Source organism: Oryza glaberrima, chromosome 4 (assembly GCF_000147395.1).
Source record: "Oryza glaberrima chromosome 4, OglaRS2, whole genome shotgun sequence".
Taxonomy (NCBI): Eukaryota; Viridiplantae; Streptophyta; class Magnoliopsida; order Poales; family Poaceae; genus Oryza; species Oryza glaberrima.
This window is the reverse complement of record NC_068329.1, coordinates 26,190,488-26,216,573: the sequence shown is the minus strand read 5'-3', so window position 1 is coordinate 26,216,573 and position 26,086 is coordinate 26,190,488. Positions and strand designations below refer to the sequence as shown.

The window sequence follows — 26,086 nt, the reverse complement described above, 5'->3', positions numbered from 1 at the left end:
TGTCACGTCGGATAAAACCAGAGCGAAAACCACCGATGGACCTAGTTTGTACTGATTTTGTAAGATGGGGGACCTAGTTTGTACTGATTTTGTAAGATGGGGATGTGTTGTATCTGGTTTCGTGGTTCAAGGACGATTTTGTAACTGGATGCCAAGTTGAGGGACCTTCGGTGTACTTTTTCCGAAACCAAAACCAAACCTCCAAATTTTCTCAAAAAAAAAAAGAAAAGGAAAAAGACAAACAACCTCCGGGCTTATGCCCTCGCCCCTAGCCATGCCAAACACGGCGGCCCTCGCCGGCGTGCGCGGAACACGAACCTGAGGCCCTGAGCTCTAGCGCGGCGCCACGCGCGTCTGCGTGGTGTTTCGCACTCCCATCTCCGAAATCCGCAGCTGCGCACGGCCTTGCGCGCGGTTGCAGGCCGCCGCCCGCCGCTACCACCCTGCTTGACCAGATGCAAGCTCCATCTTCCCAGTGTTCAAATCCGTAAGCACTGCTCACCAAATCTCAGTATCAAGTCTCAAGCATTCGTTAAAATCAGTGTGCATTCGTAGACCCAGAAGTCTGGGATTACCAGTCTGTGCTGGTCAGGGGACGCGAAACAGCTGTTCGACGGAATGCCTCAACCAGCAGGATGTTTTCTTATCTGGGAATCACAAGCTAAGGTAGTGCCATTTTTCTGTAAATTAATCATTTACGCTGTTTTGCTATTCATAGGTTTTACATGCAACATTTAGAAAATTTTACTTGGACTACGAAGCAATTCCCTGCCCCTTGCTGAGTTGCTGTGGCGCGGATACTTCAGGTGTGTCGTGGGGAATATAGCCATGTAGAATGTAGTATGTCTTCAGGAAAATTAGTAGCTACCCATCCTGTGCATTGCCGTTGAAGACTTGAAGTGCTGCGATTGTTGTGAGTACTCTTTGGTTAGCTTAGAGAATGTAGAGTCCTCTCTCTGGAGCAGTTTGGTGGGGGCGTCGTATTCTAAAATACTACCTGCATAGAGATATCAGATTTAAAGAGTGACGTAGCTGTGCAACATGATATTCTGAGGTTGTTTTAGTATTGTAGTGGTATACCTACCTTCACCAAGAACAAGAATAAGGTCACTATCAATAACAGTGTTCATCCTATGGGCAATTGCAAGCACTGTGCAATCTTTGAATTCTTGACGAATTATCTCTTGAATAATCCGGTCTGTAGCAGAGTCAACTGAAGCAGTTGCCTCATCAAGGACTAGTATCTTGCTCTTCCTCAGGAGAATTCTGCCTAAACAAAATAGTTGTCGCTGTCCCATGCTCCAGTTGTCCCCATTTTCAATTACTGCGAATGGAATATCAATTCATAGTAGCATAAGTATTTCAGAAAAACTACATATTAACATGTTCTTTTCCTAAAGGACTCATTGCAGTTTTTTTGTCTTCCTTCAAAAGTTTAATGCTGAGCAGTACCTATTTCATCCAGCTTTTTCTCAGTCGAGCGCACCACATTGCCAAGCTGACACTTGTCTACTACCTGACATGGGTAGTTCATTACTTCAGAATGAAAACTACTGTTGATCTACCCTAAAATTACTTCTAGTTTGTATGCTTGCTTTTGAGGTCTTATTCATTTACTGGTGGATAGGGGTTGCAATCTGTACCATCTTCACTTCATATTGTTGTCGTCTATTCACGCTTACCCATTTTTTTTGCTTTATATGATTTTTGCTGTTTATGGAACCATTGTCTATGCAAATAGAAAAGCTTTGTCATATATTCTAGTTAGGATGTAACATGTAAGTTTTCTGCACTTACCTCCCATATCCTACTATCTGGGTACTCGTTCATGGGATCAAGATTTCCTCTGATTGTACCATCGAACATCACCGGATCCTGTGGGAGAATACATATTCTCGATCTCAGATCATGAAGTCCAATTTTGCAGATGTCGATGCTGTCAATCTTGATGGTCCCTTCTCTTGGCTCAACAATCCGAAAAAGTACTTGTACTAAGGTTGACTTCCCACTACCTGTGCGTCCAACAATACCTACTGTTTTCTCAGCTGGAATCACACAAGTTATGTTTTTTAATACTGAAGGGAGATGTTCTGCATATCTGACCTGTATGATTAAATGGGCAATATCATTACTGGGCCAACTAAAGGGTGTACACCTCTGATACTTAGTATGAAATAAAATTATTATGATCTTCTTTCTAATCATTTAGAACCATACCTCTAAGTTGCTTATGCTTATCATGCCAAACTCTGGCCATGCCATTGGTGGCTTGCTACCCTCGGTTATGGTTGGGGCTTCACTTGGAAGCTTTGTGTACTGTAATATTCTTTCAACTGATATCATGTTTGCTTCTGCACGACTTATATTCCGGGTGGCTTCTGATAATTGTGTATTCAAATTCCATGCATACATCACTACCAGCCCACCAATGCCTGTTTTGCAGCAAGAGAACATCAACCCTTATACCAGAAAAAAGATATTTATCCTTCAAGTTTGAATGACGGTAGAACAGCATGAGTTTACGTTCAATTAAATTCATGGGTCCGAACAAGTCAAAACTTACTTGGATTAACAAAACCTTGTGGAAGACGCACAAGCAAAACCAACGAGAACCCAAAGACAAAGTTGCATAACAAATTCATTCTGAAAGAGAGCCATTCTACTGCAGCCATCAAGTGAAACCATGGTCTTGAATGATTGTCAAGTAGACTCAGATTTGATCTGTAGAACCGGTCTTCTTGGCGAAATGCTCGAATTATTGCAGCTCCATAGAAAGTTTCCCCAAAATGATGAAGAATTGGAGCCTTTTGAATTCCTGATAGGCGAGCTAATTCTGTTGCTGTTAGACTGTAATATCTCTGCAGGATATTATGGGAGATATGATTCATTCTCAATAGGCATATTGTGTGTACTGATACTTTTTTGAATCGGACTAAGTTACAGTTAACTCTTACCTGATACCTGATGCAAATCAATATTGATGGAATAAAAATAATGAGAACTGGCCAGGAAACATATGATATGATTAGTATTGTTCCTAGAAACTGCATCACTGAAAATGTGCTCTCACTTAATGTTGACGCTGTCTCCAAATCTAGCACACTTTGATCAATAGAAGCCTACATGAACAATGCAAAAATCATGTATTAGCAACTCAGGTAAAACGACATGCACATTACACTTTCCTGTGTAATGCAGTATATGTTTACTTATTTTACATAGAATTTCTTTAGGATTTATTTTACATAGTTTACACTTCTGAGACAGGAGAATGGACTGACCCTGTTTAAGATTCGCCCTGTAGGTGTCGAGTCAAAGAAAGACATAGGAGCATGAAAGATGCAATGCATCATGCTCTTGAGCAATTTTTCTGATGTGAGGAGGCCGGTTACAGCTACAAGAACTGCTCGAATCAAGATACACAAGGCGCTGCCAACTGATATAAATACATATACCATGAACTGGGTGGATTCCATTTTTGATTTGCTTCCAGTTCGTGGATGGCAAGCTGATGCCATCCAATAGTTGCTTCCCACTTCAAATATCTGAAAGAAACATTGTGCTGCAATTATCATAGGAATGAAAAGACCACCTCGAGCAGCTGTGAGGTATGACCAATACACTTGCTTGCTAATGTATCCATTCTCTCTTTCTTCACCCTGCAGCAATTTCCCTTCTTCAGTGTTATCTCTAAATACTTCTTGTCTGCAATTTATCATATTTGTGTTTTGCCATTTGCTGCTGATTTCCTTTTCTGCATCGGACTCATTGATGCTTGGTACCTTTTCTGATTCTGCATGATGCTTTGACAAATATATGCTTGTGCCTTTTGCGTTACAAACTTGTTTGACGGCACAAAAGTGAGCCCCAAAGATAACTCCAAAAGCCATGTTCTGTTGGAGTTCTTGAAATTTCCCTGCTTGTGCTATCCTTCCATTTTGCATCACCTGCAATATTGCTTCAACCAGTCAAGTTAAACATACTAGTTTCTTTTCTGGAATCCTTATGAGTTATTGAGAGGTAGTAGTATCTCCTAGTGTGGATCATGAGAACTGATAGGTGTAGCTACTGAAAGTTATACAAAACTAACACTAGGAGATACCTCTACACCTCAAGCCTGCAAAGGGCTGTAAATTCTCTAAAAGGATTCCCATATGCACAGCATGTTTTTAGCAGGCATCATTATTTATCCTAATGTTCAGTACAATCATGTCTTTAGTTTTTTTTTCGGGGGCTTACCATAATAAGGTCTGCATCAACTAGAAATTCAACTTGGTGCGTGACGTATAACACAGTTTTATCCCTTAGGACCCCCATCAGGCATTTCTGCAAAAAATGTATAGAGCCAATGTTAATGGTTATGTAACAGGGCTTCTCCTTGCCAGTAAAAATATAGATATGAGCAATTTATTTTAGCGAGAGAAATAAATATCAATAATAATATGGACAAGATTATTGAATAATCACAAGATCTCAAATATACGATGCCCATTGTTTGTCCTAGAGAACATGATGACTTCTTTTAACTATGGAAAATTTGAAACCATCAAAGCATTATATTTTTGTGACCCTGGTGTTATTTTCTTTTGTTGGCTCTTAAGGGGAAAAGGACCTTGTATAGATGCCTCCCAGTTTGAGGGTCTACAGCACTGAAAGGATCATCAAGCAGGTAGACATCAGCATCCTTGTAAACTGCTCTTGCTATTTGAATCCGTTGCTTTTGTCCCCCACTCATAGTCGTTCCCCGTTCTCCTATATCTGTCATATCACCATCCGAGAAAACTCCGATGTCTTTAACCAAGGCACATGCTTCAATTGTCCGCTCATACCTATCAGTTTCAAATGGGCTCCCAAAGAGAATGTTTTCTCTAATAGTCCCAGAAAGTATCCATGACGACTGTGGAACATATGCTTTGGTTCCAAAGACCTTAACCGTTCCTTGCACTTTTGGCATCTCTCCAAGTACACATGACAACAGGCTAGATTTTCCACTCCCAACAGCTCCACATACTGCCACTTTCATCCCTTTGTGTATCTTTACATGTATATCTTGAAGTGTTGGGATTTTTGCATCAGTTTTCCAACTGAATGCTCCCTGATCAATCTCTGCAGAAAATTCATTTTCGTCTATTGCTACTTCCTCAATTGCATCAGATCTTATTTCTTCTTCTTGGAGATATGACACTATTCTGTCAGCTGAGACCTTCCCCTGTGCAAAGGCAGTAAGCAATTCTGGTAGACTAAAGATAGGCTCCTTCAGTATATTCACAGTTGCTAGTGTGGACAACACTCTTCCAGCTGTTAGAGGGATTCCCATCAGAATGCATGAAGCAAATGTCATGATTGATATGACAGCAGGTGCTCCCCAGAACATAAATGCTAGTAGTGCTTTTAGTCTTAGAAATTCCCACAACCACAAATGTTCTCCTTTCCTCAAATATTCCAATTTCCTAAGGTATTGGATATCCCAAGCTTGAAGTTTTAAGATCTTCATGCTTCTTATAACTTCAGATGTCATGTCCATTCTGTCATCTTTTGCTTTCATAATTCTTGCGTGCAATCTTTTCTGGATTCTTGTAAAAGGAATATTGCAAAGCATTATTATGGCTGTTGTTGCTATTCCAGCTAAAGAACCCAGACCAAGATTTTTCCAAAGAATATAAGTTGCTAGTGTAATCTGTATAGGCATCATGAAGACCATGTTCACATACCATGCAACATTAACAATCCTCTCGATGTCAACACTCACATAGTTAATTATCTCCCCTGAGGTATGTTTCTGCCTTGACTGGCTTGATAAATAAAGGACCTTTTGGTATACCTGAGACATCAGAGATGTTCTTAGGCGCAAATAAACCTGTAGACTTCCAAAGAACCATTGTCTGTAAGCAAGAGTTTCTATAGCCTTCGCACCTACAAATACAAGAACAAGAGAGTAGCCTCTTTCAAATCCATTATCTCCACTTAGATAGCCCACGAAGTCCTTGATTAAGTATGCCCCCACAAAGGAGGCAACTACACTTAGGACTCCAAAGGTTGCATTGAGTGCCGCCTTCTTCCAAATGAGAAGGAAGGCTGCTTTACAAATCGATGAAACTGTCAGAGGAAAATTCCCTTTCACAATGATATTACTGAATATTCTGGAGATGTGTTGGGCACTTTCCTCCTTACCAACATCTGGTATGTCATCCTCATTCAAAGGCTTATTGGCACCTTTAGCAAGAAGACCATTCATCCAAGAGAAAGTGAAATGTTGTGAAATAGTTGCCTCTCCATAAGAAGATTTCCTCCTGTTTTTCACATTTTCTTCTTTTGAAGCATCTGGAAATGGTTCTTGTGTGCCGCAGGTGAATTGGATCCCTGTTTTGCAATGAACAAACGTGTATTTGTACAAAAGGAGAATTAAAAAAATCTGATATTTCTTCTGGTTCAAATGATAATTGACACAAGTGTGCCATTTTGCAAAAACCATACCTTTAATTTCATTTTATGGTACGTATGCCAAGTAAAACTTGTGAACCACACTATTTAGTTGCTTAGTCATAAAGAACTCAAGTATTCTTTTTTTGAGGAAAAGCCTTAGAAGAGGACAGGGAGAGCCTGTTTTCATTAAAGAAGAAGAGACTTGGCCCAGTTTTTGAGGGGAAACCAGGCCCAAAAACCTCAGAACTCAAGTATTCTATTATATGAAACTTAATAAACTGCGTCAAAGCTGTGGTCTTCTTTTCTGTTGTTGCACATCGCAAGTTTAAGCCTGAAATATGTTATTTTTCCATGTTGCCCATTTCTCAATAATGGAAGCTTTATTAAAACTCAATCAAATACAACAAGATGATACATTCTAATTGAGCCCACTCCCGACCTCTGCAAGAAATGCACACAGCCACAAAACATGACCTATCTAGACCCCCATTGCCTTCTTCATGCTCTTAATTTCTGTAACATACTGTTCACCTGTCTGGCTATCTGGGATTTTTCAAGGTGTACACCTACGGTCATTTTGATGGAAGGTGAAGGGGAATTACCTCAACTGAACAGAGGATGCTGGTTATACAGAACTACTAACATCGTAAGAACATTCTGTGATTCTGATGCAGACATACAGTACAGTTTTAATCTAATCAAGGAGGACGCCATATGTGGGACACCGCAGCGAAGTGTAAGGAGTCCTAGAACATCTACCTTAGGAGTTAAGAGAATCTATGAGATTGTATGTATAAACATCAGGTTTCTGCAAATACTCTTATCTAAATTCCTAATGCCTGTATTGCAAGTACATACTTTCAGTTCGCATTAAAGTGTGATAGTATGTATGCACCTTTGTTCTCAGGTAGCTTGGCAAAATGGCAGGTCAGACGGATCAAGCTGCTCCCAGGTATTGTGTTCTATATATCATTTTCTTCTTGTGATAATGTTGTATTGAAATGCTCCATCAAGGAGCGCCTTTATAATTCCTACGTGTAGGTTAATCTTATGCAGTATTATTGATTCTATTGTGTCCCAACAAATACTATCTATTCAACTTGCTGGTTCTACCGTATCTTTGTGGGGACATAGTGAAATGGTTGTGATCTGCTCCGGAAGGTAGGAATTCCTTCCAAAGTATTTATAAATGACTAGGAATAATTATTTGAAAAACTTCTACTTCAGTAGAAAGCACACGATAAAGCAAGATTCCATTCACATGAGCATGACAAAAATTAGCATGAATCTTACCTGATTGATTTGCAGTTTCTTTGTACACCATGTTGAAGCCGTTGGCTTCAGCTACTGTTTCGACTAGAGATTGTCCTTAGCTGCTGAACAGTAACATTTGTGTAAATCAGCTTACAACTTAGCACGGGGGACTGCCTTGCTAGTAGTTTCCATTAGGTTATATACTTAGATGTCGTACTTGGATTAGTACAGTCATTAAGTGCTTAAGTGCGTGTAAAGTATGTGCCCTCTAATGCTCGATTACTTGGCTAACTTTTCTGGCTCGACGCGTGTAAAGACAGTATCGTATGATTCGGATCCAACCTTGAGGCTCAGATCAATGACAGATCGGCACCGGTGTACCAATCTGAATCTGTGTTGTGGTGGATGATCAAACGATCAAGTATAAATATTCCGTTATCTAATGTGATAGCTCTGCTTTCATTCGCTACATGCAACCTTTTCTTCATAACAAGTTTTTGTAAACTTATAAAGCTATAACATATGTCTACATAAACTAGTTCATGGTTAAAAAAATCTACGCTACAGTGGTATTTACAACTCTGTTTACATGGTCACTCACTTCAGGTCGACATGAAAAAGATCGATTTATCAAGCCGGTTAAAATAATTGCCTACCATAGTACTTAAATAACTCAAACTATCGAAGTTCAAAGATAATGGTGTCTTAGTTCGCTCGCACGATAGGTAGGCCCCAAGTTGATTTGTGAGAATTGATAGGCATGTGTGCGCACCTAGAGTAGTGGAATGGCATGGAAGAATCCGGACACATACTTGTTTGGTGCCGGAACAAGTTTTAGTTTAGGCAATTTGTAAAAGGTTAGTAAAAAAAAGTTCATCAATCCAGTCTACGAACGTGGTTGCATACAAGTGTGATAAACACTGGTGGAGAAAGGGGCTTTACTCCCGGTTCGTAACCCCCTTAATCCCGGTTTTCAAACCGGGACTACCACTATCTTTAGTCCCGGGTGAAAAAACCGGGAGTAAAAATACATCTTTAGTCCCGGTTGGTGTTACCAACTGGGATTAAAGATAGAACCTTTTTAGTCTCGGTTGATAGAGCTAGCCTAGCTAGCTAGATCCGGTTGCCCTATTATTATTTTCTTTTCTTCATTGTGTTTTTAATATATTGATTTTACTCTATCCCCATCCCAAAATCCCAAATAAATTATCCCCAATCCTCAAATCCCCAAATCGGCCATATTCAAATAGATCACAAAATCTTAAAATAAAATTACATCACAACTTCTACAAAATTCATCACAAATACATCACATATTCACGGACATCACACACAAATCAAATACACAGATCCGAATCACAAATTCTTAAAAAAAAAAAGAAAAGCCGCGCCGCCCGCTGCGAGGCCCTGCGGTCCGCCGCCGCGCCGCAGCGCCGCCCACCGCCGCGAGGCCGCCCAGGCCTCCGCCCGCCGCCGCGCCGCCGCGAGGCCGCCGGCCGCCCGATGGGTTGATGGGGAGGGAAGGAGAGGAGTTAGAGGAGAAGTTAGAGAGGAGGAAGAGGAAGGGATGATAGGGGAGGGAAGAAGAGGAGTTAGAGGAGAGGAGGAAGAGGAGGAAAAGGAAGAGATGGGATGAAGAGATAAGGTCAGTGGAGGAAGAGGTGAAGAGATAAGGCTGCCCGTCTCCTCCCCCTCGATCTCGCAGATGGCAGATGCCTTGTACTCTCCGCCACGATCTTTTGTTCCGGTTGGTATTACCAACTGGGACTAAAAATAGATCTTTAGTCCCGGTTGGTAACCGGGACTAAAGATATTAGGCATCTTTTTTCCCGGTTGGTGTTACCAACCGAGACTAAAAATAGATCTTTAGTCCCGGTTGTTAATACCAACCGGAACTAAAGATTAAAAAGCAACTCTAAACTTTTGAACCGGGACTAAAGATAATCTTTAATTCCGGTTTTTATTGCAACCAGGACTATTGTGTATTTTGGCTAACCGAGCAAAGATGGTTTCTCCATAAGTGAAAGTTACTCTCAAAACTAATTCAATAACATGTGGTGAGCAATGTTTGTTATCATAAAGTGATAAACCATTGCCGTGACAATGACCACACTCGTGACAGTAAGCAGGGAAATTCTGTAGGGTGGCTTCCCAAAATAAATCAAACAATTATTCCCTCTATACTAAAACATAAGGATTTCTAGAACAGTGTTTGTATTGTTTGTGATATTTAAACACACATTGTATTGTTTGCACTCACAAATACACTGTAAAGTATAAATTTACTAGCTTAAAAGGTAATAGGATTAGTTTCGTATGGAACGCACCGTTTGAAAAAAGTGCTAAAGAAACCGAGGTAAACTCTATACCTTAATGAGAAAAGAACAGGGCGGGCCTACCATTTGTAATTTTTGTCCATAGTTCTTCGTATATTTTATATTATGAGACGTTTTGAATTATTTTTAAAATTAATATTCTCTGAGTTTTACTAAATTTGTAAAAAAAAAAAGCAACATCTATAATACAAGGCTTCATTAAATTCAATGTTGGATACTTTGTCGGTTTCATAACGTAAGTCATTCTAACATTTCCCACATTCATATATATGTATATATGTCTAGATTTATTAACATCTATATAAATGTGAGAAATGCTAAAAAGTCTTACATTATAAAATGGAGGGAGTATATTTTAATAATATATTTGTTTTATCTTTAAAATGTTACTTTTTTATATAAATTTAGTTAAAACGTCTTAAAAAAGAGAGGGTAGCAAACTATACCTGGTTACCATGCGGGAGTCGTACGGCCTCATCTTTTCGTTTATGCTTATACTTATTAGTTAAAATTTAAATTTTCAACCTTAAATTTGGAGTTGAATTTAGGGTTTTTTAAGCCTTTGCTTTCAGATCACTAAGAACACGTATATAAAGATTTTATTCACATATTATTTTCTGTTTGTAAATATACAGTTTCGTTTATTTCGCGAATAAGCGAAACGATGGGGCCAGTATACTCGTATCATTCGTTGTTAAGGGAACTAGCTGTTGTTGCACCGTAGCGCCGTAGCGGCCGGCTGCTGCAGAAAACCAAGCCCCAACTTTTTCTGAATGGCAACCACATCTAGCATTACTACCGAGCGAAGCTGAATCAACAACAACAAAAAAACACACACACACACACAGACACCACTACCACATATACGCGCGTATCGTCCTCGTTGACGCTTTTGTAGAAATCAGAATCGGCCGACATGATCGCGACTTTTTCCTGCGCTGTATGGTGTGTGAGTGTGAGCCACATTGGCTAATAAAAAAACGAGATTTGAATTGAGAAATGTCCCTCCAACATTTTTTAAAAAGAAATTACGATTTGAAGGAAGATGTTTCCCTCCAAGTATTTTTTAAGAGAAAGTTGTTAATGTGTTAAGAATTGAACATGAAATCTTGAAGTTAAAACTACACCCATTGCAACTGCATTATTAACAATGTGAGCTACATTGCTAATAAGAAACTGTTATACTCCTAAAACACTGTTTTGGCAATAAGCTAAGCCAACCACACACAATGAACCATACCACAGTTACCACAGTTAAGTTAACGTGACAAAGGCCATGTTCGGAACTATAAATTCTCACTTTTACTCGCATGTTTCGCTATGCACATGTTTTTCGAACCGTAAACGATATGTTTTATAATAAAATAAAAGTTATTTTAAAGAATCATATTAATATTTTCTTTAAAAGAAAAACTAAAACTTTATTAATTACATTATGAGTTAATGGGCTACCTCGTTTTTCGTGCGAGCATAAGCTTCTTTCGCAAACACAGCCACGAAGTTATACAAATTTTGACAATTTGATCCTTTGTAAAAACTAATTATACAAATGAACCGTAGCCAAAACTTATTTTAAAAATGACCCTTTTGTTCAGCGTCAAATCCCATGGCGCTGAAGTTAGACATCTCAGCGCCAAATAGCACGGCGCTGAATGCACATTGGCGCGCCGACTCAGACTCCCATCCACGGTGGCACGACATTCAACTCCAGTTGACGTGGCGCTGAGGTGTCTAAGTTCAGCGCCATACAAAAGGGTCTTTTTTTTAAATAAGTTTTGGCCATGGTTCATTTGTATAATTAGTTTTTGTAAGAGCAAGTTTAATAGTATAGCCAACTACTAATTCCAAATCATTTATAGCAATGTAATAGATAATTCATACAATACTTGCTTACTATATATACTATTAATATCTGATCCCACCTGTCATACACACGTTACGTCTTGGAGTCCGTGCTACAGCTGGTTACAGATCTGTAGCCTGTTGCTCTTCTCTCTCTTCCTTTATCTCTTTAAAATATGTTTATAGTTGGCTTATAGCCTGCTATTGTACCTACTCTAAAGGGTCAAATTGCCAAAATTTGTGCACAAAGTTAAGCACTGAACCAACCACTGGCTCACTTGGCACGCCAGTTTTTTTTAAGAGAGAAAATTGTCAGATAGGCAATGTGGTGCAAGCGGTTAGATCAACGATGGACGATCCCGATTAGCCCGCCTCGCGGTTCATCCGGAGAATCCCAATATTCTGACCGCCACCGTGTCCCTCTACCCGCCGTCACCCCTGCTTCGCCGCCGGCGAGCGAACCCCGCCGCTCCCCTTCCGAATCCCGGGCCGACATTGCAAGCCGGTGGGCACCGCCAGTTCGCCACCGCCATCTGGCTTCTGCCCTGACCCTCCCGCTCGGATCAGCGCGTGTTACCGCGGCGCCGGATGAACCGCGAACGCCGCCTGCCTGCTCGACGGAATGCCTGAGTGGAGTGAGGCACGCTGGCGCGTAAGTCCCCTCGCTGAAAATCTCGCTCCGTTGTATTACCTTTATTTGTTTTTCAAGCAATTACATTTGGACTATGAGTAGCTTCGCTGCATTGCATGAGTTGGGGGAAAGTTTTCCCCCACTTCAGCTTGAGCTCATACTTACAGTACTCTACATAAATTGTGTTTCTTTTCTTTACTTGGGGATCATCCTGAACCTAAGAGCTAGCCAACATCAACGGTAGGCCCCTTAGTTGGTGTATATTTCTGTGGGTTTTGTGCGTTCTTTGTCATTTGGGATCGTGTGGAGTGCGGCCCCTTTCTACCCAAGTGTGTTGTTGTAGTGCGCTTGGTTGGCTTCATGCTGTTCTCCTCGCTTTTCAAATTGTAGTGTGCCGCACTGCTAAAAGCCCTTTGATCTCCGTGAATACTCCTTTATGAGCCTAGAGAATTCAGAGTTCTCGTTCTCCAGTAATTTCAATGGTGTGTCGTACTCTATGATTCTTCCTGCTCATCAGATAAGAGCGCACAATTTAGTGGCATGTAAAAAACTGGCATGTGTTTGTCAAGGGTGTGGCTTACCTTCACTGAAGACAAGAATGAGATCACTGTCAATAACTGTGTGAATTCTATGTGCTATTGTCAGCACGGTGCAATCCCTGAATTCATCGCGGATTGTTTCTTGGATAATTGCATCTGTAGAGGAGTCCACTGAAGCAGTTGCCTCATCAAGGATGAGAACATTACTTCGTTTTAGCAGAACCCTCCCAAGGCAAAACAACTGTCTCTGCCCAACGCTCCAATTTTCCCCATTTTCGACAACTGCAGACCAAATCTTATTTGATCATTTCATAACTTGTGGTAGGATTTCTAATCTGATCCCTACTTTTCTCAAATTTTACCACTGAACCCAAAAAGGATACATTACCTGTTGAATCCAGCTTCTTCGGGCTCTGTCGAACTATATCACCAAGCTGGCATTTATCCAATATCTGGCCAGCAGGAGATTAAACAAGATAGCTAATCAAATAATAGAATAATTGTATTCTGATAAAAAAATTAATAGAAGAATTAAGTTTCGTTTTCTATTTGACACAGTTACTACTCACTATACATCACATTCTTACAGTCTACTATATCCATATTGATTTCATAGCAGATACCCATTATCCATACATAGCAAGGTGTTATTTAACATGGATTATGATTTATAAGCAATAATAGCTATGATATGGCTAATGATATGTAGAGCAAAGCTCTCTACTTCATATGATGAAAAACATTTTATTTATCATGAAAGTGTGCATAGTTGGTTAATTACCTCCCATATACGTTGATCAGAGTACTCATTCACTGGATCCAGATTCCCTCTCACTGTGCCTTCAAACATTGTAGGATCCTGTGGAATGATGCTAAGTCTGCCTCGTAAATCATGTAACCCTATTCTGCAAATGTCAATATTGTCTATCTCAATTGTTCCCTCCCTTGGTTCAACAATCCGAAAAAGTGCTTGAATCAAAGTTGACTTTCCGCTTCCAGTCCGTCCTACAATCCCCACCTTTTTCCTTCCTGGAATTGTACATGATATGTTTCTCAGAACAGATGGGAGATGCTCTGCATATCGAACCTGTAAAATAGTAAAAGTGAAGACGGCATTTGGATGGCTTCATTTGAGCAAAGACTACTAATTTAAGAAAATTTATAAATAAACTTTCCTTTTATTGTAATATTGATTTCTTTCATTATACAGAAATAGAAGTAAATTGTCACTTTTATCATTTCTGTTTCCGATTCAAGACACTCTTTTTCTCTTATGCAAACATTTAAAAGTGAAACCATGACAAGCCTACTTCAGAGATTTTTGTATGCGTTCTTGTTCTCCTCTTCAATAGAATATTATCAGGAAATAAAGCACCTTCCTAAGATATGTTTTCCTTTTGAAAATTTTTCCCGAGTAGTAATTTTCATTTAGGCATTTATTGTTCTTTTTCAAACTTATATTGTTTTCTGGTGAACTCATCCTGATGATAAAATTTATTTTATTTCTGCTAAATAAAATTATATTTGCATTATAAACTTTCTTGTCTAGATTCACAGCTCATAGCACCATTGCACTTACCTCCAAGCATCTTATATTGATATTTCCATCAAGTGGCCAGTTGTTTGGGGGGCGGCGATAATCAACTACTAGAGGAGCCTCACTAGGGATCCTTGAGTACTGCAAAATTCTTTCAACTGATATCATTTTGTTCTCTGTGTTGCAGATGTTCCAAATAATAGATGCCAACTGTGAGTTGAGGTTCAATGCATAGGTCACCGCAAGTCCAGCAATGCCTGCATGTACAATATATAAGTTTGAAAACAGCCAACATAGAGTGACTTAATGCTTCCATAATCACCAAGAGCCTAAGTGCTTCTTAGAGCTTACTTGGATTTATAAAACCTTCAGGAAGGCTCACTAGCAGGGTCAAAGAGAAAGCAAAGACAAAGTTGGATAACATGTTTAGCCTGAAAGAAAGCCATTCCATTGAAGAAATGTTATGGAACCATGGCCGGGAGTGATTGTCGACAAGTCCAAGGTTTGATTTTCTGAAACGATCTTTTTGTCCATATGCTCTTATACTTGATGCTCCTGTAAGCGATTCTGCAAAATGGTGTAGGATGGGAGCCCTTTGGATTTGTGATAAACGAGCCAATTCTCTTGCTGTTGGTATGTAGTATCGCTGCACATTACATAGAGTATGTGGTTTCAGTATTTTGTGAATGAACGCTATAATTTATGGAGAAAAGGTGTACCTATAGCTTCTTGGAACTCATCGTGGTGCACAGAGTGACTTTTGCACATGGTGCTATGGTAGTACAAAAGGCTAGTAATAAAGTTTTTTTTTCTTGTTGGGAGTTCATACCTGACACATGAAACAGACCACCGTTACTGGAACGAAGATGGCAAAAACTGGCCAGGCAACCTGGGACATAACACCAATGGTCCCCAGAATTTGTATGACTGAAAATACGCACCAACCAAGCTTGTTTGCTATTTCCAGATCTAGAACACTTTGGTCATTGGAGGCCTGTTAAAGCATAAATACACACCTATTAGTTTAGGGGTGGAGAGAGTACGTGATGCAGTATAAAATGGTTTACAAACTAAGTCAGTCTTAACCCTGTTCAGAATTCTTCCAGTAGGCGTGGAGTCAAAGAAGGACATTGGGGCTCGCATGATGCAGTGGAGCATGTTCTTGAAGAACTTTTCTGATGTTAGTAGCCCAATTAGTGAAACAAGCATGGACCGAGCGAAGACACACAAGGCACTTCCAATTGACAATGCTATGTATACGGCAAACATGAGCCCTAATCCGACAGTTGGCCTGGTTGCTGATGTTGGAGGAGATGCCCATGCCATCCAATAGTTGCTTGCTACCTGAAATATTTGGAAGAAGGACTGTGCTGCGATTGTGACTGGCACTAAGGCACCTCCATAAACTGCCCTCAGGTATGCCCAGTAAACCTTCTTGCCAATACCTCCCTTTTCTCGCTCTTCATCTTGTGTTAACCTCCCTTTCTCATTGATGTCCTGTGATACATCATGTGCAGACTCTTGCTTTGTTATACCCTGAATTTGATCATCTGTTTCATTTTCTGCTTCAAACTCATCATCAGTATCTGCTGGTTTACTGTTCTCAGTGGATGTCACTCTGCTAGAACTTTCGGCATTTATGACAGACTCAAGAGCCTGGCTGTGGGCTCCCACTATGGCTTCAAATCCTATGTTCTGTTGAAGAAGCTCATCAAATTTCCCTTTCTGAACAATGTTCCCATCCTGCATCACCTATTTTTTGCATCGACGTGTTATTATTTAACAACACTAACCTTTTGACATGATTATCTACCAAAAAGTATTTTAGATACATACCAGTATAAGGTCAGCGGTAGGAAGAAATTCAACTTGGTGGGTCACATACAGTATTGTTTTGTCTTTAAGAATTCCCATCAGGCAATCCTGCCAAGGCAATTTGTTTCATTTGCTTAGAGTCTAACGATTATTGGTCTAAAAGTAACGAAATAGGTTTTGCCCTTTTTTTTATTAACGTTATGCCATGAAGAATGGAGTTAATGCCACGAAGAATGGAGTTAAGACATAACCTTCATACTTGAGCATTTATTGAAAGTTTTAAACTAACAGAACAAACCTTGAAAAGTTGGCTTCCAGTATGAGCATCCACTGCACTGAAAGGATCATCAAAAAGGTATATGTCTGCATCTTCATATACTGACCTTGCTATCTGAATTCGTTGTTTCTGTCCACCACTCATGTTAATTCCTCTTTCACCAATCTCCGTCAAATCACCATTTGCAAACAACTCAAGATCTTTAGTCAGCGCACAAGCTTGTATTATCTTGTCATACTTTTCTTTGTCATATGGATTTCCAAACAGAATGTTGTCCCTGATGTTCCCAGACAGGATCCAGGCGCTTTGAGGAACATATGCTTTGCTCCCACTGACCCTCACAGTCCCAGCTAGCTTTGGCATCTCCCCAAGTATGGATGATAATAGACTTGATTTTCCAGATCCGACCATTCCACAGATTGCTACTTTCATCCCTCTTTTTACTTTTAGTTCTACGTCTTTCAGAGTTGGAGATGTTGTCTCGAGTTCCCAGCTGAATATTCCATAATCAATCTCAATATCATATTCTGTGTCATTCCTGGGTATTTCAATAACTGCATCATATTTCAATTCTTCTTCCTGGAGGTATTTGGCCACCCTATCACCTGAAACTTTTCCTTGAGCAAACACTGAAAGCAAGTCGGGAAGAGTGAAGATTGGATCTTGTAGCATCCGGAATGTAGCAAGAGCAGACAAAACAGTACCAGCAGTCAAAGGAATTCCCATCAATATGCATGCGCCAAATGTTATGGAGGATATGAATGCAGGTGCCCCCCAAAATATGAATGTTGTTACAGCGGACAACCTCACAGATCTCCACAGCCAATTGTACTCCTCGTTTCGTAAAGCTTCTAGCTTCTGAAGGTACTGCATATCCCATGCTTGAAGTTTGAGTATCTTCATGCTTCTAAGAACTTCTGTCGTTGACTTCATTCTACCATCTTTAGCTGCCATGATCTTGGCCTGCAACCTTTTCTGCATTCTGGTCAGTGGAATATTGCAAGCCATTATTGCCAGTGTTGCTGCTAAACCAGCCCAGGCTCCAACCCCTAGATTTTGATGGAGAACATAGACAGCAAGAGAAAGCTGTATGGGTAACATCCAAATATAGTTGGTGTACCATATAACATCAGTTATCCTTTGTACATCTACACTCATGTAGTTAATGATCTCTCCACTTGTGTGTTTCTGCCTTGAACTGCAGGATAGGCGGAGTCCCTTTTGATAGATATGTGATATCAAAGCCGCCCGCAGCCGCATCCCGAGCTGTCGAGCCCCGAAAATCCATTGTCTCTGAGCAACTGTTTCCACAACTTTGGCACTGAGAAAAGCAACAGCCAGAAGGTAACCTCTTTTGAGTCCATACTGCCTCTCTCCCCCTAGGTACTTCACCAAGTCATTGATCAGGGATGGTCCAACATAGGATGCACTTGCACTTAAGACTGCAAATCCTGCATTCATTATAGCTTTTCTTCTAATAAATAGGAACATTGCTGTGTAAATTGATTTAGTATTTAGACCATGCCTGTTCTCAACATCATCTATGATTTTTTTGAATGAATCAGAAAGGAACTCAGCGGAGTCCTTCCCATAGACATCTGGCACATCATTCTTATCTAGAGGTTTCTTGTATCCAATAGCAAACACAGGGTTCATCCAGGAGAATGTGACAAGTTGTAGAAGATTTGCTTTTCCATATGGGCATGGCCTTTTGATTTCTGTCTGCTGTCCTGTAGATGGACTCAATAGTGGCTCTGTTATGCTGTTATCTACAAGGGTGATTCCTGTTTTTCCCCTGGCGGAAATTACAAATAGAAGAGTGCAGATAACAAGCATGAACAGGTTAATCCATTTTTCAGGTCCTAAATATTCATGATCGAGTAAAATGGACCTGAGATCAAATACCACACTGGTAATTGATTGCAGAAAGCTAAATATCCACCATGCTCGAATTATAAGCGGAAGCTTTGCGGATTTCGTCTTCTGAAAACTGAACGCTACTAGTGATAATATTATCCAGGATAGCACCTGCACACTTTCACCTAGAACAAATGCTGGATATTTGCAGTCACTTATGCTTCCTTGTAACAACAAAACTACTATCTTCAGAGTATGACTTGCTAAGTTAAGCAGGCAACAAACTTTGCTTGCTTGATATGTTATACCCAGCTTTTTGTCTGTGTTCTTCTGTTCCTGATATGAATGCTTGCTTTCAGCAGTTGATGTCTTAAATCTCTGCCTGCACCACCTTATTTTCTTATACAGAAACTGAACCAAGATACTCATGATGAATATCAGGTGTATCAGTGCAAAAGCGTCCATCCAGAAGCAAGGTGAGTACATTTCTTGCCATTCTTGCAAATGTTGCAATTTAGTGGAATCTGTAATGTTGCAATGTAAATTTATGTGTTAAGAACTAACAGGAGAATAGATTTGTTCAAGAGTCATTTTTCATATACCCTTTTATCAAAAGCTTTTACTACAATGAACCAACACAAAGTATTATTGTTGGCTTCCAGCTAAAGATACAACTTCTCCTAGGAATCCAGTGTACTGAAAAGAATATTCCATTTCCCTAATGACACCATAATATTTCTTTTAATCCATTCAAATGTTTTGCAACCATAAATCCATGATATCTAGTAATGTTATGTAAGAGACTGTAATATCTAATAATGTTCTGGATCGTTTCCTATAGTTATATGGATTTTTCTTTTACCAAAGTAGTTATATGGATATGAGAACAGAAAGTTAATCACTGATTGCCATGCTGAGTTTTCCTTAAGGAACATGTGTATGGCCACAAGCAAATGTATACAGCTGTTCTCATAGTAAACATGTAACTTCTGCGTGTTATCCCACCTATCAACATGAATACGTTTAACAGAACCACGACTGTTATGAACTGCAACCACGTATTGGTCCTTGCTGTTTCCTGTCTGCTAATGGTTACAGATGCTTGGATTGTTCATTTGTTCACATTCTTCTTATCCATGTGAAGAATGTATGAACTCACCCAACATGAGAACCCCAAACTTATCATGAACCTTTCGTTTTTTCCAGTTCCCCTAATTTCTTTTGCAAACATTTTGCAGAGGCAGGAAAAAAGAACAAGAAGGGAAAAAGGAGAAACAAAGATAATAGCAAAGAAAACCCATGCAGTGCAATCAAACTCATGGATGTCTCGGCGGGGAGGAATCAGACGTATGCATGAACCAATCTCTGCATGCAGATGCAGGGTATGATTAAACCTTACTTGAAGAATCACGGAGCAATCCCCAGCGGAGAAACGCCTGCTGCGCCGTCTCGGGAATCCTCGCGAGAACATGCAAGTGCAGGCTCGCTCCTTCCATGGCGCAATGCGAATGAGACAGGGGAGGAGGAGAGAGGGAGGGAGAGATGGGCAGTGGCCGTGAACTGGTGATGGTGATATAGAAGGTGGGGAGGCCTGAGTCCGCGCTAGATGGTTACGGGTTTTGGCGTATCACGGTACACGGTGACAGAGATCCAAAAATACGGTTTTCACCCCGGTAAGGCCTGGTTCAGTTAATCCCTACGAGATAGGGATTGGAGAGGATTTATTCCACACCTATTGTGGTGTGGAATTATTCTCTCTCAATCCTCTCTAATCCTTTTTAATCCCCACACCACCGTAGAATAGGGGCTCGTTCGATGGGAAATTGAAGTGATATGCATCATATAGTGCATATTTGGCTCTACATTAACTATTTTTCTACAATTATAATGTAACTATGAAAGTGCATATGCACACATTACTGATCGATCAGTCACCTTTCTTTATGCGGTTACAAGAAAAACGTGCACGCTCAAAAAACCAACCATGCACACCATTTATCCACATCTGTGATTATAAGTGCACCAATACATTGGTTGTGTACATTGGCTTTGGATCTAATGGTTGGGTTTTAATCAATTTTCTGAAAAAATCATCGGTATGTGCTGAACAGTCAGATAGACCTGATAAATTAAATAATCCGCAAATTTTTAAGTGCTTACTCGCATGTAGTATAATTATAGACATCATGCATCCTCAACTTCACCATTGCATCTTAGGAAAGGAAGTATATAATGGGAATCAATGCGCTTAGTTCAGAATTGCACCTCCGTTACTAATGGACGCGGACTAGTGGAGTATTCTATCGGAAGAAGTATCAAATCAGGTGTATTGCCCTCTGCTGAACTCAAGGGCAAACTTATAAGTTATAATTCTCCTTTAACTCAAAGAGACACAGCTTTGTGGTCAGAGTATTGGAAATGGTTTGAAAAGTTTTTTTTTCACGAACGCAAAAAAAATTGTATGTCAATATATTAGAGGAATAGAGTTTTTTTACACAACGCAAAAAAATGTTTTAAAAGTGGCACGTGTAATCATCTGCCACGGGTGCAGAACGACTTTAAGCATGCAGACAAGAGCAAAAAAAAGCATGCAGACAATACCAAAGACAGCATGAAAGAAACCAGCTTCAATTGAACACCCAAACATACTATAGTTTCCACAATATATTCTCCATCAATCCATCATCATTTCACCGGTATTTTTTATCCGTCATCGATCGATCGGTCGATTGCATCAACACGCACAAAAGGCAACACAGCAGCTCGAGAATCCGGGCACGTAAGCTAACTATTAACACAACATAAAGGGCTCCACACGTGTTGCCAAAGTTGCCACGAAATGATGCTCAGTTTTTTTATAAAAAAAAATAACCATCTCCGTTGGTGCGATGCGTACGGCTGAAAAGGTTTGCAGCAGAATAAATATACCGATCGACCAAATACAATCTAAGCACATGATATTCACCCAACACGAACAGATTAAAAATTGACAGCACATAATTTCTCAGCAACTGCCCGTCAGCTCAGATAACCTTAGTTTACTGCCGGATCAGATAGCCGTGAGGACAGTGTCAGAATCCATTACGAGGCACCATTTGATTTAGATTAGAAAAACAGACTTACCAAATACTACGTTCGTCCTAAAAAAATAAGGGAAAATTGTAACATGCCATTATAATTTTATAAAATTTAAGATATGCCATCTTGACCCACATGTCATTGACTCATGTGGGTCCTACATGTCATTGAGATACCGATGGCATATCTCAAACTTTGAAAAATTATAATGGCATAGTTCCAAATTACCCAAAAAATAAATCTAATATTGGATGTGTAATAATTTGGAAAACGTAACAGCTCCACACCCTCCGTCCCCCCCCCCCCCAACACACACACGGGGGGCGAAACCCTAGCAGCGTCGCCGCCTTTCCTCTCCCCCTCCCCCACCTCGCCGCCGCCGGAGCTCACCGCCGGAAAGCTGGCAGGCGAGCCATAATGGCGGCGGCGGGGCCTCCTTCATGGCGGCGACCCCTCTCAGCGCGGGAGAGGCGGCGAACGGCGGCGACCGATCCCGGCGAGGAGACGGCGGATCCAGCGTCACCTTCGCCGGATTTGGCCATCCCTTGGCCAGATCCGGCCGGAGTGGGTGCTGGTGGCGGAGGAGGCCGCGGAGCGGCGACACCGGCGCGACGAGGCGGTGGCGACGGCTACGGTGCGGCAACGCGACGGCGACGACTTGCACGGCAGCCGGCGGTGGCCGCCGCGACGGTGAGATGCGCACGGGCGGCGGTGCTCGCACCGCTGGGGGCGAGCGACGGCTGCAGCGCCGCCGGCCCTGGTGGCAGCAGGCCGAGCGACTGCGGCGCGAGGCTCGCGGACGGCGACGACTGGCAGCGCGGCTGGTGATGGGCAACGGCGGCGGTGCCAGTGGCAGCCGCGGCTGCGGCCTGAGGCAGCAGCGGCAACGCCTGTCGGTGCAGAGGCAGAGGCCTCAAAGCTCGTCGCATCGGCGGCGTCAGCGGCTGCTGTGGCACGGTGGTGCGTTCGGCAGCAGCGGCTGCGGTGGCGGTGACCACGGTCGCCGGAGGTATGACGGCCTCGGACGACTAGCTAAGGACATGGCAGACGGCTACATCGGACCGGCGCGGCATCGTTTGGAGGAGGGGTCGAAGACCGGCTTGGCACAGAGTGGCGCAGCCGATGACAGCGGAGGCCGGATCAGCGCGAGAGGCGCGGCCAATGAAGAGAGGCCTGATTGGCGCGAGAGGCGCGTCCGGTGGAGGAGGCCGGCTTGGTGCGAAAGGCGCGGCCGGCGGTGGAGGAGGCGACCTCGGTGCGAGGAGGAGCTGCCGGTGGGTGTGGCGCGGTCTTCGGCGCACGAAGACTGGCCGGCGGGGGACACCGGTGCAGGGGTCCCGCATGTCGGCATAGCTGGAGAGGTGGTGGAGCATCGGTGCGTCAGCCAAGGATTCGCAGGTGGTGATCGGCAGGTGAAAATCTAGTCCGGCCTTGGCCGGGCCAACAACGATGGTTCATTCCCCCTCCTGAGGGCGTTGTCGTGATGTCTCACCCTTCAAGGGCGGTTGCCGGACGAAAGCCTAGTCTCGGCTTCTTTAAACCCCGACGGACGGCGGCGGCGGTTTTTTCCGTCGCTTCTCTTCTTGAAGACGTCATTTTTGGCATCCCTTAAAGGGCGATCTTGTCTGTGTTCCTTTGTTGGTCTAGCGGCGGTCGGTCACGTTTAGCGGCGGTCAGTCACGCTTAGCGGTGGCCGGTCCGGTGCTAGCCTTCTCCCGGGTTGTGTGTTGGCGCTGTCGGTGTGCGGGTGGTGGTATATTTTTTTTCTTTTTTCCTGGTTACGACCCTACAGAGTTGTAATCTTGTAATTTTTTCATGCTCTATCAATAGAACTTCGCACCGTTAAAAAAAATTTGGAAAACCGTATTTCTCCAGCGTAAAGTAATAATTATATTAACAATCATTTGAATAATGAAAAAGGGAACAGGCCACTGATGCGAGATGGCGATGCCGCAGCCTAAAGTCGTCGTGCCGATTGCTGTAGCTGGCCGGAATGGTCCGCGTGAACAGCAGCGCGAGGAGATGGCTCAGCCTCAGAGGCTGGGAGCCGGAGCTGCATAGTGCTACAGCGAAAGGCAGCAGGGGAGGCACGACGAAATGGGTATGAGAAAAGCACCGTGACAGCGTCCCTTTCTCCGGCGCGGATACCTACGTGAGCGAAAGTGCACATAGGGTTGGGGTCGGATTGAAGCACGCGGGAGCGGGACAGCGGCAAGCCTGCAACTGCAACTGCAACTGCAACTGTATCAGAAATTCGTCGTATCAGTCCATCAGAATCAGACCGATCTCCTCGTGAGCTGAGCTGCTGCCACGCGCCATTTTTACTGCCATCTCGTTCATCATCGATCCTGTCAAAATTACGGCTCAAATCTCCGTTGATACAACATGGTTTGGAGTTTGGACTGTAAATTCGTGCCGATTCGGAAGCAATCAAAGAGAGATAGAGAGGGGATGGGTGGTGAGGTGATGTCACTGCTTAGTTCCTGCTTCTTGTCCGTACCCATCCGCCGCTCTGGGAGGCCGCGAGAATTCATTCGCTCACCGCCTCACGATACGGACCCCCGATCGCGACGCATATTCCAATTTATCTCAAAATACACATATTCCCATTTCTCTCATACATTCGTTCGCGCGAGTGTGGGCTCCGCACCGGTCCACCAACAACGTGCTACTCCTACCTGCAACCATTGCACTACAAGTCTACCACCTCCCTTTTAAAATAATTATCGCTATAATTATCGCTATTAATTAAGTGATGTAGTATATTTTAGGATGTAACGAGTACAATACTACTAGTAGTAACATCCTAACAGGGCAACACAATGATTAATTAACTCATCACCTGCAGTTAATTAATTAGTGAGCCGCTAGCCCTGACTCACTTTTCGGCATGTATCAACGCTGGCGATGGCCGCAATATTCTCGACGCCGACCGCTCGGACCATCACATATACGGCCTGGCCATGATCTCTGCAGCGCGACACGCAAGCAGTCTCAGTGCACACATGCAACCCTATCATGCATCCGGTGCACAGTGCAAGCCGTTGGATGTCTGTCGATTCAGTTCGTACGTACACCGGCCCGTGTGCTACATAATGCATGCATATGCACGTAGTGTGATGTATGCAAGCTGTAGGTGGGTACATGTGTCGTGGTTTCTTTCGTACCGACCCATGGCCGAGTCTGTACGGCCATTAATTGCACTTGGAATTTTCTAGTAAAACGAGTCAATCTTGATTAATTAGCCATGTGCTTACCTTCTACTCCCTCCGTCCTGAAAAAAAAGGAATCTAGTACTGAATATGATATATTCTAGAACAATGAATCTGGACAGATGTATATCCAGTTTGTAGTATGTATCACATCCAGTACTATATTGATTTTTTATGGGACGGGGGAGTACTCAATTCTAAAACAAGTTAATCATTGATATATCCTAATAATATAAATCTGGATAAAAGAAAATATCATTATACATACATGATATGATTTTATTCTAAAATAATTTAACTTATATATAGATCACATTATATTTTAGGTATTATATTTTAGGTTAAGTTATTTTAGTACGAATGAAGTAGTTCTAGAATTGGTGGCTAAAACACATCAGCTCCATGCATGGCCAGTTGGCCACAGAAAACATGGTAATAAGTGCAGGGTGTGCAGTACACGAAATGAAACCGGAGCAGATAGCAAAATCGATCGTCCACACCTCTTTAATCACTTTAGCTGCTTTAATTTGGTTATAGTGGATGAATATGCATGCATGCGGGCGTGTGCAGCAGCAGCAGTAGTAGGTGCTTGATTGACAGTTTGAGAATGAGATCCACACTCTAATTAGCTCTGAAGCTGACAGCGGACCCCATGCTTCCTGCTTTCCCTGACAGCCGTCTTCTGCAATTATCGGAGTCGGGGTACTCCCTCCGTCAAAAAATAGACAAAACTTGATTTTCGTGTCCAACGTTTGACCGTTCGTCTTATTTAAAAAAATTATAAAAAAAATTAAAAAGATAAGTCACGTATAAAGTATTAATCATGTTTTATCATCTAACAACAATGAAAATACTAATTATAAAAAAATTTCATATAAGACGGACAGTCAAACGTTGGTATGGAAACCCACGGTTTGCCTTTTTTTTAGACGGAGGGATTAGCTACCTATATAGTCATGCTGATGCTTGTCATCGATCAGAGTTTAGTGGCCACATAAGGTGTGCACTCTGGGAAGCCAAAGAGAAGAGAGCAGTACATGCATCGCCATCTCTTATACTACTTCCGTCCCATAATATAAGAGATTTTGAGTTTTTATTTATACTCTTTGATCACTCGTTTTATTTAAAAAATTTTAGAATTATTATTTTTTTTGACTTTCTTTATTATCCAAAGTATTTTAAGCACAACTTTTCGTTTTTTATATTTGCACAAATTTTTTGAATATGACGAGTGGTCAAACAGTGCAAGCAAAAACTCAAAATCCCTTATATTATACGACGGAGG

General features: G+C 41.8%; 2 protein-coding genes and 2 long non-coding RNA genes across 6 annotated transcripts; 2 read left to right on the top strand and 2 right to left on the bottom strand.

Moving 5' to 3' along the window:
- Positions 1-675: 675 nt before the first annotated feature.
- On the bottom strand, positions 676-7,825 carry LOC127770473 (putative ABC transporter C family member 15). Of its 3 annotated transcripts, XM_052296205.1 has the most exons (11): positions 7,717-7,824; positions 4,613-6,360; positions 4,240-4,326; positions 3,282-3,947; positions 2,955-3,119; positions 2,564-2,858; positions 2,218-2,432; positions 1,798-2,103; positions 1,453-1,516; positions 1,085-1,324; positions 676-997 (listed from the first exon to the last, which is right to left on the bottom strand). In XM_052296205.1, exons 1-11 carry the CDS (start codon positions 7,745-7,747, stop codon positions 858-860), a joined length of 3,957 nt encoding a protein of 1,318 aa, XP_052152165.1. In that variant the 5' UTR covers positions 7,748-7,824; the 3' UTR covers positions 676-857. The 3 variants fall into 3 exon arrangements, with proteins under 3 accessions (XP_052152165.1, XP_052152164.1, XP_052152166.1); XM_052296204.1 differs by lacking the exon at positions 7,717-7,824 and having other exon boundaries at positions 4,613-6,472; XM_052296206.1 differs by lacking the exons at positions 676-997; positions 1,453-1,516 and having other exon boundaries at positions 1,222-1,324; positions 7,717-7,825.
- On the top strand, positions 3,472-8,884 carry LOC127770475 (uncharacterized). The gene is made up of 3 exons (XR_008016978.1): positions 3,472-3,608; positions 7,098-7,227; positions 7,331-8,884. It is a non-coding gene; the product is annotated as an uncharacterized LOC127770475 (long non-coding RNA).
- A 3,624-nt stretch (positions 8,885-12,508) lies between these two features.
- LOC127770402 (putative ABC transporter C family member 15) lies at positions 12,509-20,033 on the bottom strand. Its single transcript, XM_052296107.1, has 11 exons — positions 19,911-20,033; positions 16,676-19,035; positions 16,399-16,485; positions 15,649-16,314; positions 15,392-15,556; positions 14,914-15,208; positions 14,605-14,819; positions 13,807-14,112; positions 13,414-13,477; positions 13,068-13,307; positions 12,509-12,992 (listed from the first exon to the last, which is right to left on the bottom strand). Exons 1-11 carry the CDS (start codon positions 20,005-20,007, stop codon positions 12,889-12,891), a joined length of 4,599 nt encoding a protein of 1,532 aa, XP_052152067.1. The 5' UTR covers positions 20,008-20,033; the 3' UTR covers positions 12,509-12,888.
- On the top strand, positions 17,370-19,912 carry LOC127770403 (uncharacterized). The gene is made up of 5 exons (XR_008016951.1): positions 17,370-17,518; positions 17,602-17,742; positions 17,859-17,998; positions 18,920-18,987; positions 19,750-19,912. It is a non-coding gene; the product is annotated as an uncharacterized LOC127770403 (long non-coding RNA).
- Positions 20,034-26,086: the final 6,053 nt, after the last annotated feature.